General features: G+C 37.3%; 1 protein-coding gene across 1 annotated transcript in view; it reads right to left on the bottom strand.

The window, feature by feature from the left end:
• Positions 1–734: 734 nt before the first annotated feature.
• Positions 735–13,463, bottom strand: part of ZPBP2 (zona pellucida binding protein 2) — a 15,576-nt gene continuing 2,847 nt past the window's right edge. The window contains exons 3-7 of the mRNA XM_006889396.1: positions 12,690–12,815; positions 11,414–11,575; positions 4,691–4,773; positions 1,805–1,985; positions 735–829 (exon numbers count right to left, since the gene is read on the bottom strand). Of these exons, the coding sequence (XP_006889458.1) occupies positions 735–829; positions 1,805–1,985; positions 4,691–4,773; positions 11,414–11,575; positions 12,690–12,815 (647 nt within the window). The remainder of the gene's footprint in view (positions 830–1,804; positions 1,986–4,690; positions 4,774–11,413; positions 11,576–12,689; positions 12,816–13,463) is intronic.

The raw sequence follows: 13,463 nt of genomic DNA, 5'->3' as shown, positions 1-13,463 counted from the left end.
TGTTCATTAATAGTACAAAAGTACCACACTAATACAGATGCTATTAACAGAAAAAACTGTGTATCTGGTAGGGAAAGAGGGTATACAAATGGGGTTGTCATTGTTGCTGTTATGTACCATCAAGCCAGAACCAACTCATAGCTGACCTTCTAGTGGGTTTCAGAGGCTGTAAACTGCATGAGAGGAGATTGCTCATCTTTCTCCTGCAGAGTGGCTGGTGGGTTCAAACGATGTTCTTTGGGTTGACAGTGCAAATCCTTACCACCACCTCTCTCTATGTACTACTGGCTCAATTATTTTCTATCTATAAAACTACTAAAAAAGAATTCTACAAAATTGTTTTTTAAAAAATTCTAAAAGCAAAAGGATCAAAAGAAATAACTTCCTCTGGTTCTAAGTATCAAAGTAATATATAAGCCTTTATCATGCAAAAATAATTTCAAACAAATTAATATATAGGGAGCATAAAATTTTTATTATACTTTGCTACACTTTGTGACCTTAATAGAATATTAGGTACAGAACAAGAATTAGATTCTGTTTTTAAGCAACAAAACATGTAAACTTTAATTACACAAGGGATATTGACTTAAATGTCCTCTTATAAATGCCATGTCAACTATTTTTTATTTTCTAAAACAACGCTTTCAATCAGCTTGTGTTATCCTCCTCCTCCATAAGCAAGTATAGAACTTTCATCTCTAGTCTCCATATTGCTGACTTTTTGTTGAAATTTATGGGCAAGATATAGCTCCATAGACATGGATGGAAACGCAAGTCTGACAAGTAACATCAGCATCAGGACTATAAGTGCCCGGGTTACAAACAACTGTAGAAGAAAAAATATGGGAAAGATTATAACAATTTCAGTTATAGGCATTTTATACCAATAGTATAAATTTGTCTTTAATACCACTTAATTTTTATTTCTAGTTGTGGGAGATTACATGTTAAGTTTCAAACTCTTGAATCTGATGATGGTAAAACAAGAGAAAGTAAAATCCCTCATTCTTTTTTCTTTAACATCAACATTATTGAGTATCCTCTGATTACCCCATTTATTTTTTTAAAATTTTTATTATTGTGTGTGTGTGTGTGTGTGTGTGTGTGTGTGTGTGTGTGTGTTTGTGTACCGTCAAATCAGATCTGACTGGTACAGGAGGAGATGGCGCCTCCTTCTCCGGCAGAGCATCTGGTGGATTCGAACCGTTTATCTCTGGGATTGCAGTGCTGCTTCTTGCCAGTAGGCCACCAGCGCTCCCTTGATTACCCCATTTATGAGCTTTTATTCATTCTGTATTTTCTAGGTAAGACCATTCTAAGTTTGCTTCTTTATTGTGACCTAAACTCAAAACACTATAGAAATATTTCGAAATACAGTAAGGATATTGTGGTGGTGGTGGTGGTGGTGATGTGCCATCAAGTCAGAACTGACTCATAGCTGACTCTCCAGTGGGTTTTCAGAGGCTGTGAATCACATAGGAGACTGCCCATCCATCTCCTCCAGAGCTGCTTGTGGATTCAACCGTATGCCTTTGGATTGCAGCACAGCTTATCACTATGCCACCAGAGGCTCCCCGTAAGGGCATTAGGAAGAATTAATACACATTATGATAATTAAATTTATAAATGGGACTTTGACTTTTTATTTCTCTTTAGTTAAGTGATTTTTAAGAGAATTATTGTAAAGATTCAATTATATTATCCTAAGTACGCATCTATTCTTTTGACTCTATCATCTAACTAATTAGATATATTTATATTTAAATAAGTAAGTAAGTAGATATTTCTATTTTATAATTACCACAACAGGTAGCACAATTACTGTGTACAGCTTCATTTTTTCCAAATCCTGGACGACAGCTATCCATACGTCCTACTTGCAAACTGTGATCAATAAAACGCATAGCTGGTACAGTTTTATTAGGGCCTTGGTGGAAAATATTTCCTAGGTTTCGAAAAAATTCTTCTATTCGATCTCTTGCCTAAGAGTTAAAAATATCAGAAAGAAGTACAATCATTAAACCATGAATCAAATTTCTTTTTCTACATCAGTGAAAATGAAATGTACTATAAACATACTATGTTTTACAGAACTTTCCTGAAGAGCTGTATATTTAAAACCAAAAGTAGCCTAGCTTTGGCCATATCAATTATTGGTAATTTACATATACAGTGGCTAAGAAAAAAAAAGAAACAGATTGTTTTAAAACACTGCCTTGAATTATTGATGAATTGCCTATTCCATGTGTAGTTAACTGAGAAGTCATTATTTCTAAATGTATGTGATTGTCAAGGAAAAAAGAGCCAAGCAAAGAGAAACTCAGATTACCATCTAACTAGCATTTCAAACTAATTATGCACAGCATTTTAGCTTTTGATCATTCAGCTTAATAACATTAAGTGGATGCTATCCATATAACGAGTGGTATGGGATCAGGCACCACTAGACCAAGAGAGTAATGCAATTTTTCAGACCATGTTCTTAGCTTCTGGAAATGACACAACTACTCTGACCACTACAGATTTTGGAAGGGAGCTCTGGTGGCCTAGCAGGGGGTGGAGGAAGGTCAGCAAAGGAAAGAAAGACCTTCAACAAGATGCATTGACACAGTTACTGAAAAAATGGGCTTAACACACCAGATCTTGTTAGGATGGCACACTAATAACATGCCTTAATTACAAAATAAAAATAATCTGGGTAAATTACAGTAAGTGCTTAGACTACAAACAGCTGATTTAAAGACTACTTGTATTAACCATTTAAGGTTATGTAAATTTTCCCTCACTTGAAAAGGACTGAACTTGCCTTTGTTGTACACAAAGCTTTTAAACCACTGAAAAAAATGCAAACTAAAGGTTTTCCCCGATTAAACAAGCGTGGAAGGAGGAGTGGCATCCACTTCCATAATAGCTTGCCTCTGGAAACCCTATGAACCTGGAGAGAGGATGAGAGGCACCCAAGCGTCGAGGACTCTCCTTCATAGGGTCGCTATGAGTCGCCTGCGACTCGACGGCACTTAACAACAACAACAAAGGTTTTTTGCACTAAACTCACTGCTATGAGATTGATTTTCAAGGCTGTAAACGGAAATATGAGGAGACTGCTCATCTTTTCCTTGCGGAGCAGCTGATGTGTTCCAACTAATGACCCTTCAGTTAGCAGCTCGATACTTTCTGCATTAATAACACCAAGCTCGTCTTCTTGTACTAAACAACTCACTGCATTGACTTGGTTCCAACTCATAATAACCCTCCATTGGAAATCATCAAGAACTTAATTTTCCTCACATCCACAGTCAACACCCATAGCAGCAGCAGTCAAGAAATCAAAAGACAATGGGAAAATCTGCTGTTCAGGCCCTCTCCAAAGTGCCAAAGAGCAAGGATGTCAGTTTAAGGACTAAGGTGCACAGGATGTAAGCCACGATATTTGCAATTGCCTCCTATACATCTTAAAGTTGAATAATGAATAATGAATAATTATCATCCGTGTCTTTGGATTGTGGTGTTGGAGAAGAGAACAGAATATTTTATGAACTGCCAGAACAATAAAAAAGTCTGTCTTGAAGGAAGTACAACTAGGCTGCCCTTTAGAGGCAAAGATGGCAAAATGTTATTTTGAGCATTTTGTCAGGAAGGTCCAGTCTTTGGAAAAACATATTATGCTGGGAAAGGTATATGGTCAGAGAAAGAGAGGAAGACCCTCAAAGAGATGGATTAACAAAGTGACTAACAATGGGCTTGAGTCTGGTGGAAATTGTCAGGACGGTACAGGTAAAGTTTTGGCCTATTCTTAACAGGGTCACTATGAGTCATAGTTTACTTGATAGCACATAATAACAGGAACACATTGTGGGAACTGGGGGAAGACTGCCCTTCTTGAACCACCAGAGATGCACAGCCTTTGGATTAGCAGCCAGGCCACTGTGTACTATGTCACCAGGGCCCCTTTTCTTATATTGAAGAAAGATTAAATAAAACCATACGCACTTGATCCAACTTACCTACAAATTAGATTTAAAGATACACTTAGGAATGGATTTCAGTTGTAATCTGTGGTCTGTTCATAGTATCTGTACATATCCCAGCTTGGAGGCAGGAGTGGCATCCACTTCCTAAACAACATGCCTCTGAAAACTCCATGAACTTTGATAAATGACGACAGTGATAGAAAGACTTCAGGCCTTCTGTTCATTCATAGGGTTGCTAAGAGTCATGCTCGACTTGACAGCAGTCAACAATAACAACAACAATACCTTGGATTTATTATTCCAAAACAACACATTTTGGAACAGTCAAGAATCTCACAAAGTTTAAAAAGCTGAAACCAAAAACCAACAAAGCTTTATATCGAAATTTTTCTTTTTTTTTTAAAAATTTTTATTTATTTATTTTATGTGTGTACCGTCAAATTGTATCTGACTGGTACAGGAGGCGATTGTTCCTCCTTCTTCAGCAGAGCATCTGGTGGATATATCGAAATTTTTCTAATTTAAATCTGGTTGCTAAAAAAAAAAAGATTCACAGTGTGGAGAAACAGACTTTTAAGGACAGTTTTCAATAAAATGAATAATATATAAAAGTTTAAAAAATCCTTTATAATTTGCTAAAGGTTCTTTGCAATAAACCCATTGTTATCAGATTGATAATTTGCTAAAATTCTTTCACTTTATATTGACATTCTTACCTGGAGGATATGGTAATTCGTGAAATCTTCACAGTCAACAGACTGGTTGCATGTAGCTTTCCATCCTGGTGCAAAAGGATTAACTGGAGGGGGGGAAATGAGAGGTTCATAAAAGGCTTCTAAAAATGTTCTACACATTTCAATAAAGTCTGTGCTCTGATTTCAGTATGCATGTGTGTATGCAGTTAATTTCTCTGACTTCAGACCACCGTGAGTTGTGCTGTTACCAAAGGCCAGGTGTCTCTGGCGGTTCCAATTCACCAATGAATCCACAAGAAGAAAATGTGCAATCACCTCCCATTGTGACTGACAGTCTTGGAACCCAATAAAGGATCACTATGAGTTAGAACCAATGTGACAGCAATGGGGTTTTGAGTAAAAATGTAAAGTGCTCAATTGGAATAATTTATACCTTATCATTTCACTCCATCTGGGGGCTACTGGAAGGAACTACAACAATATAGAATACACAGAAATAGTTTTCCCCCCTCTTTTACTAAGTTCTTAAAATTCCACAAATTCTATGTGAAACAGTAGTTGCATAATTAAAACTTCTATTTTATAAAATGATGATGACTTCCAAGAGAAAAACAAGATATTTTTAAAGTAATAATCAGTGTGTTAATTTTTAAAACCATAACCAGGCTAAGACCAACAATATTAATAAATATTTAAGGATACCAGGAATGAAAAATTTAAGAATAGTGCTATATTCATAGTAAAAAAGAACATTTCAGAGACATCAATAAACCTGCCCTGGGAAGGGCACAAGTGGGGGAAAAAAAGAACATTTCAAGCTTTATCCCACAGAACAATGCCATGAGTGCTAGGATACCATCTATACAAATATAAGTTGTTGTTGTTATGTGCCGTCAGGTTGCTTGCAACTCATAATATAAGAAAGACCTGTTACTACCACTATTCAAATATACACACCAACGACTACAGCCAAAAATCAAGAAATTGAGGACTTCTACCAATTTCTGCAGTCTGAAATTTATTAAACATGCAATCAAGCTTCACTGAAGGCACTGGCAAAAAATTTAAAGCCCCAGTAATCAATAGGGTTGGAAGCAGGAGTGGCATCCACTACCTAAACAACATGCCTCTGGAAACTCGATGAACTCTGAGAAACAATGAAAGTTATAGAAAGGCTTTAGGTCTTTTGTTCATAGGGTCACTAGGAATCGTGCTCGACAGGAATCGATTATAACAACAACAATTAATAGGGTACCAGTTTACAAATTTCAACAAACAGGTACAGCCCTGGATCTGCTCACTAGTCTATGCCAAGAAATCTGGTAAACAATAACCAGGCCAACTAACTGGCGGAGATACGTATTTGTTCCCATGTGGAAATTATAAAACAACAATATCCTTAATATCATGTGTAAACAAACTCTTGTTGAAGATAATGCAAAAGCAGCTAGAACAGTACAACAGGGAACTGCCAGAAACTCAAGCTGGATTCAGAATAGGACTGGCACAAAGGATATCACTACTGATGTTAGATGTATCTTGGCTGAAAGTAGAGAATACAAGAAACAAGTTTATGTGTGTTTTATTGATTATGCAAAAGTATTAAACTGGACCATAATATATTATAGCTAACATTGAGAAGACTGTAAATTCCAGAATACTTAATTGTACTCATTTGAAAACTATACCTAGACCAAAATACAGAATAAGAAAATATTGCATAGTTTCAAATTAGGAAAGATGTGCATCAGGGTTGTATCCTTTATCCGTAACTATCAACTCTGTATGCTGAGCAAATTCTTTGAGAAAGTAGACTATACGAAAACAGATGTGGTATCAGGATTGAAGATTTCGCAACTTTGCTTGCAGAGAGTAATGAAAACTTGAAGTGCTTGCTGCAGAAGATCAAAGTCTCACGATAGGTGGAGAAAAGATTGAAGATGTCATTATTTCCTTTTACTTGGATCCACAATCAACAGCTACATATCAGCAGTCAAGAAATCACAAGATGTATTGCTCTGGGCAATTTGCTGCAAGGAACTCTCCAAAGTGCTAAAGAGAAACAATGTCAGCTTAAGGACTTATGTGTACTTGATACAAGCTATGGTCTTTTTAATTACTTTCCCTTCATCTGAAAGTTGGACAATGAATAAGGATGACCGAAGAACTGATGGCTTTTAATCATCACTTTATAGAAGAGTACTGACTACCAGGGATTGCCAAAGAAACCAAGTCTTTCTTGGAGGGAGGACAACTGGCTGCAAATTCGAAGCAAGGATGAAGAAACTTCATTTCAAACACTCTGAGCATGTTGTCAGAAGTGGCCAGCCTTTGGAAAAGCACTTCATTCTGCCCCATCCCGGGAAATTTGGAGAGTCAGAGAAAGGAAGACCCTCAACAAGATGGATTGACAGTGACTATGGTTTCCTCACATATCTGAGCTTGTAAGAACAGCTCAGATTGGACAAGGTTCAGATCTGTTCTTCACAGGGTCTCTGCGGGTCACAGTTGACTGGATGGCACCTAACAACTTAAAAACACCTCACAATAATAAAGAAATAAATTTTGTCATCTATCATGGGTCAGGACTAAGATACTCAGAAAAATAAGAAAAAAATTAAAATTTTACCTTTAAAGGTTATAAATAACTCATTAATAAGGCCATCTTTTGGAATTTTAACATGACATTTATACGATGGTTCTATGACATGGCATGCCAAATTAGAAATTAAATGATCCAAGACTTTCGTCAGGACCCTAAGAAACAGGTCGCTATTTATTCCATCACAGGACATTGTGGTAAAACGTGCAGACATCTCATATGAATAATCAGGTTCCCGATAGGCTTTAAAAAGAAAAGATAATAAAAACAAGTAACCCTAGCATAATTTCTTCCTCCAATTTTCAAACAATATGTACAATTAAATCTCATCATTTTGCAAGCCAGAAAAAAAACAAATAAAATGTTTTATTAGTTTGTGTACAAAAGTATGTAAAAACATAAATAACAATAAAACTTTTGATCCTGTATACTATCTACTTAGCACAAGAGGGAAAATAACCTGTGTTGGTTGGCTATGAGGTGAGTTAAAAATTTAAAAAAATATTTTGCGGTAGTAGTTTACTGAAATATCAACACTGTCAAGAAAAATCCAGTAGAAATTATTATAATTTCCTTTTTTTTTTTTGCATGGCTCTTTTCAGTTTATTGCATGAAAGTGTTACACTAGTCCAAGTTAAAAGTGGACCCCAAATGGTTACATTATACAAGCTGTGACGTTTTAAACTTGTGACAAGGGACAGAAGGGAAAATTTCTACTCATTGCAAGGAAATCCTCACTTAAGTTTCAGTGAGCCACAAGCACTTAAAACCCATGAACCTTCAGCTGGTCGTCCTTAGCCAGTCCAGTCTCTACAAGGAACTGGCATATGTTCTTGCGCTGGTCACCCTGTAGCTGTATTACTTCTCCATATTCTCGATGCTCAATTACAGTACCATTGCAGGCAAACTTCTAAACTAGTGAGTTTCTTTTTATCGTAATCATCAGCAACCCCTTGGACAGTTGTAAGGGTCTTCCTGCCGTTTCTCTGTTGAATTCTTATATGGATATAATCCTCAGTCCCAGCAGGAAGCAGGTCATCACCCTTACTTGCAACAGCAAAGGGGTCGAAAGAGTGGAGGTTCTGGATAGTGGACATACGATACGATTCCTTTTCCTCGGTGGAAACGGCCTGCGGAAGGCGGTGGCGGGAGAAGGCGGGCAGGGGGGACAGAGCGTCGGGAAGCGAGGGGGCTTGAGGGGGAGGCAGCTGAGTCCTCGGCGGCGGCTCAGTGATTGGGGCCTATAATTTACTTTTATAGACTGAAACAGGACACTTTCACAAGAGTTGATTGCCCATCTTTCTCCCAAGGAGCTGCTGGTAGATCCAAATTGTGAGCCTTTGGGTTGGCAGAGAAATTCCTTACCACTAAGCCACCAAAGCTCTTGTGTAATATATTTAAGTACTTACATTATTTCTTTGGAACTGTATAATTTAGTCCCTGTGTGATATTATTTGCTGTCATTTTTTTAATTCAGTAGATCCAATTTCTATTCTGAACTTTTATATGTACAATTGGTGGTAGTTTATTATATCAGCATTTGTATTTTCACTTGGTTTAGCCTTCTGCCTCCCACAAACTCTGCCTCTATCATCACTTGATCACCTTTCCTCTGTGCATTTCTCTCTTGCCCATTTTTTATGAAGACATCACTCTTCCTGGATCAGGATTGATCCTACCCACATTTTAGGCATGTTGCCAAGAGAGGCTATTCCTTGAAGAGGGACATTATGCTTGGGAAGGTGGAGGGATAGTGAAGAAAAGGAAGACCCTCAACCAGGTGGATTGACAGAGCAATGCGCTGTGTCAGAGATTGTGAGGATACCACAGGACAGGACAGGGTTCAGATCTGTTGTTCATAAGGTCACTACAAGTTGTATTTTATAGCACCTAACAATAACAACTACCCAGATATGCCCTCATACTAACTTCACTGATAGCATCTTGAAACTTCTTATTTCTAAGCAAGATCACACTGACAGGGATGGAATTTAAGACATCAACATGTCAGGGACTTCTCCAAATTACTGAGGAGCAATGGTGTCAGTTTGACAACCTAGGTGCGCCCGATTCAGACCATGGTCTTTTTCAATCGCTTGCTATGCATCTGAGAGCTGGACAGTGAATAAGGACGATAGAAAAATAATTAATGCCTTTGACTGGTGGTTGCTGGAGAAGAGTACTGAATATCCCAGGGGCTGCCAAAAAAACCCTAATAGCTATGTCTTAGGAAAAGTGCAGCCAGAGTGCTCTTTAGAGGCAAGGATGCCGAAGCTTTGTCTCACATACTCTGGGTATTGGAGAGGTTACTCCTTGGAAAGGGACATCATGCTTGAAGAGGTGGAGGGTCAGCAAAACAGAGGAAGATACTCAATGAGACAGATTGACACAATGACTGCAATAATGGACTCCAGTGTTACAGAGAGGAAGAGGAGGACACAGGATAGGACAGGGTGCAGGTGTGTGGTTCACAGGGTCACTACTCGACTGCACCTAACAATGACAAGAGTAAACACTGGTGGCACGGTGGCTTAGCACTCAATTTCTAACTGTAAGACTGTCAGATCAAATTTTCCAGTTGGCCCAATGGAAAAAGATGTAGCCGTCTGTTTTCTTCCATAAAGATGACAATCTTGAAAACCTATGGGACAATTCTGTTCTGTCCAAGAGTCAGAATGGGCTCCACAGATTATGTTCCTGGTTTTATTAAACATTATTTTTTAATTACCTGGCAAAATGTGATAAGGTAGATCATATTTGCACATCTAGACATTAGAATGGAGAACTACTCAACCTGTGGTTCAACTTTCACCGCAACAATAGACAGCTCTAGAAGGTGAACAATAACACCAGGAAGGTACTCATTCCTTACAGCAATCAACCACACAAAATCAAAAGGGCAACATTTTCCCAGGAGTGAAGTTCAGAAAGCAAGAATGTGTCAGAAAGAAGGATTAATGAAACTGAGAATCACAGGGAGTAAGTGGAAGGCTGACGTTCCAATGTGGGTGTTGTAATAAAGGTGTTTTTTTTTTAAAAAAATGTATGCAACAATGAATGAATATTTTTTAAAAAGTGAACTGAGAGAGAGGGAAGGCAGAGCAAAGGGGAGAAAAAATTTAATAGCTTTATAAGGAAAAAAAATACGTGTATGAATGGGTTGAATAAAAATCCAATCTGCTCTGTAAACTTTCACTTAAATAACAATTTACATTTTTTTTTAAAAAAAGAGAAAGCAGAAGACTGAAAAAGGCTATTTAGGACATATTATCTTTATGTCAAGAAGCATAGTGATGAAGTGTTCAAGCATTTAGCTGCTGAAAAAAATCTGCGAGCTGCTTCACAGGAAAAAATATGTGGAAGCATGCTCCATTCAATACTATAACTTTGGAAACCCTAGGGGCAGTTCAATTCTGTCCAACAGGGCCACCAAACTGAATTAACAGCAACAGGTCTGGGTTCTTTTTAAACTTAATATTGGCAAAAGGCTCCAGAGTACTGAAGAGCAACAACATCAGTCTGGAGGCTAAGGTGCACCTGATCCAGGTCACACAGTCTTCGCCACTGCTTGCTATATATCAGAGAGCTGGGCAATTACTAGGGATGATAGAAAGAATTGATGCCTTTGAGCTGTGGTGTTGGAGAAGAGTGTTGAATATACCATGGACTGCCAGGAGAACAAAGACTTTCGTCCTAGAGAGGGTGAAACCAGGCTGGTCCTTGGAGGCAAGGATTCTGATGCTTCATCTGACATACTCTGGGCATGTTGCAAGCAGGGACCAGTCCTTGGAGAGGGATATCATGCTTGGAAGGGTGAAGGGACAGAGAAAGCGAGGAGGACCCTCGATGAGATGGACTGATTCAGTGACTGGGGTAATAAAGGTAGGTGTGTGAGAAATAGTAATGGATAGAGCAGGTTTCAGGACTACTGTCCTTATGGTTATTATGAGTCACAGGTGACTTGATGGCACATTACAACAACAACAAACAACAATATCAATTTAAAAGTTTGTCCAGTCATGTGTACCAAAAACTCTCCAGAAGTCATAAGGACTTCTTATAATATTCATTTTCACTAAAAGAGGAAATAATACATTTTGACATAAACTAATATGCCAACTAAAACATGTATATATTCTTACCAAAGAGTAAAAATTCATATTTTTTTGTTACCGTCTTTTCTTCGTGAATTTCTTCTCCGATAGACTTAAAGGACAAATTACATGTGTAAAGTCCAGATGAAGACGGTGTAAAATTTTTCACCTCTAGATTCCCTGTGTTAGTCATATTTATTTGACTGTTTCCTAAACAGAATAAACTATTTGATTATTCAGTATACAACAAATCAAACATTATTTACTAAACAAAGGATTATAAAAGAATAAAGGTCAATGGATGATTTTAACATCAAGAATTCAATAAATTCTGACATATTACTACATGGAAAGCCATGTTAGGTAAGTATACATTTTTAAGAAAAGATAAGTACACTTTTAAAATATATATTCATTTTCTTTAATTCATTTCTTGTCATATACGACTGATGATTTACACCAGTAATTTAGGGAAAAAGACTACATAAGAAATCAGGGAATCTCTGGTGGCCTTGTGCCAAGAAGCTGGATCTGACTCAACAGTAGACAAGGAAAAAAGAAATCATGTTTCTATTTAAAGATACTTTTCTAATATAATGAAAAAAATTACATACTAGATGCTTCATCTTCTACCACTGGTCCTACAAGGAAAAACTCACTTAGTTACTGTTGAACTAACTCATAGTTTTCAGAGGCTGTAAATTGTGTAAGAGAAGACAGGCCATCTTACTCACAGAGTGGGTGGTAGATATGACCAGCCTTTGGGCTGGAAGTGTAAATTATTACCTACCACACCACCAGAGCTCCCCAAGGTTTTAATCAAAGCTTTAAACTAATACAGCTCTGGGAAGATGGTACAAATTTGTGCATCTGTTTTTGTCATGATGATTTGTCTAAACATGAGACAAATGAAACTGTAGTTAGTTTTCAATTTGTTCCTTCCAAATTGAGCAAATCTGTTGTCAAGAACCTCTTTTAAAAGGGCTAAAAAGCAAAGATTTCAGTTGAAAGGTTAAAGGAGCACCTGGCTAAGTCATAGTACATTCAGTTCGTTCATGCCTGTGAAAAGAACAAAAGAACAGACAAATCTATCTTGGAGGGAGTACAACCGGGAGGACAGGAAGGACAATCCAACAAGCCTGGGCATGGTGGAGACTGTGAGAATGGAGCAAGATAAGAAGAAGGTTTCAGTCTGTTGTTCACAGGGTTGATATGAGCCATTGTCAGTGCAACAGCACCTAATAACAACTTTCCAGTAGGTCGGAGAGTTTTAAAGCGTTAAAACCTTAAGAAAAATTTAGATGTTAAAAAGAAAGCACTTTACCTGTCAATTTCTTTTCATTAGGTCCAATCCATTCAAAGACGGGGTCTATTATTTCTCTGCCAGCATGTTTTAAGTCCATACAAACAAGTATGGGACTATTGTGGTATAATTTTACATATATTTTCACTGTAACAAAATAATATGTAACTAATTGTGCAGCAAAATTAAATGAAGTACACTTCCCACCCCCTGAATTTCTGATTAGTTTTGTTTTTATTTTACTAATTAAAAAAACAGCCATATCATTATAATTTATAATGTCAGTCATTTTTGTTTCTCATAATAAGATGGCTAGAAATCATGCTATTTTAATTTTCACTGTGATTTTGGTTTTGTTTCTAAAAAATGTACCTGATCATTAGAAGTTCACTTTAACATGCACATTTTGAACATTTTTTTTTTGGCGTGGTTTGAGGAATCAATTTAAAAAGACAGTCAGAAAAGGGCCTAGACTTGTTAGTTGTAAATCTATTGTAAAGACGACCATTGTCAGTCATCCCAATGGGTAACCTTCTGTTTAATAAAAATGACCCCCCAAAAAACCCCTTCTCTGCTCAAAGCAATAATTAACCATACTAGTAATGTGATTGTGGAACAGACCACCAATTACTCATATGCAAGTTCAAGCTGAAGCTGAGGAAAATTAAACCAAACCCACAGGAGCCAAAATATTATTTTGATTTCATACCACCTGAATTTCAGAATCATCTCAGGAACAGGTTTGAGGCCTTGAACACTAATGAGCGAAGACCAGATGAGTTGTGGGAGGATGTC

This window comes from Elephantulus edwardii, unplaced genomic scaffold (genome assembly GCF_000299155.1).
Source record: "Elephantulus edwardii isolate Elephantulus edwardi_28Jun2011 unplaced genomic scaffold, EleEdw1.0 scaffold00077, whole genome shotgun sequence".
NCBI classification, from domain to species: Eukaryota; Metazoa; Chordata; class Mammalia; order Macroscelidea; family Macroscelididae; genus Elephantulus; species Elephantulus edwardii.
This window is presented reverse-complemented; position numbering and strand designations above follow the sequence as displayed.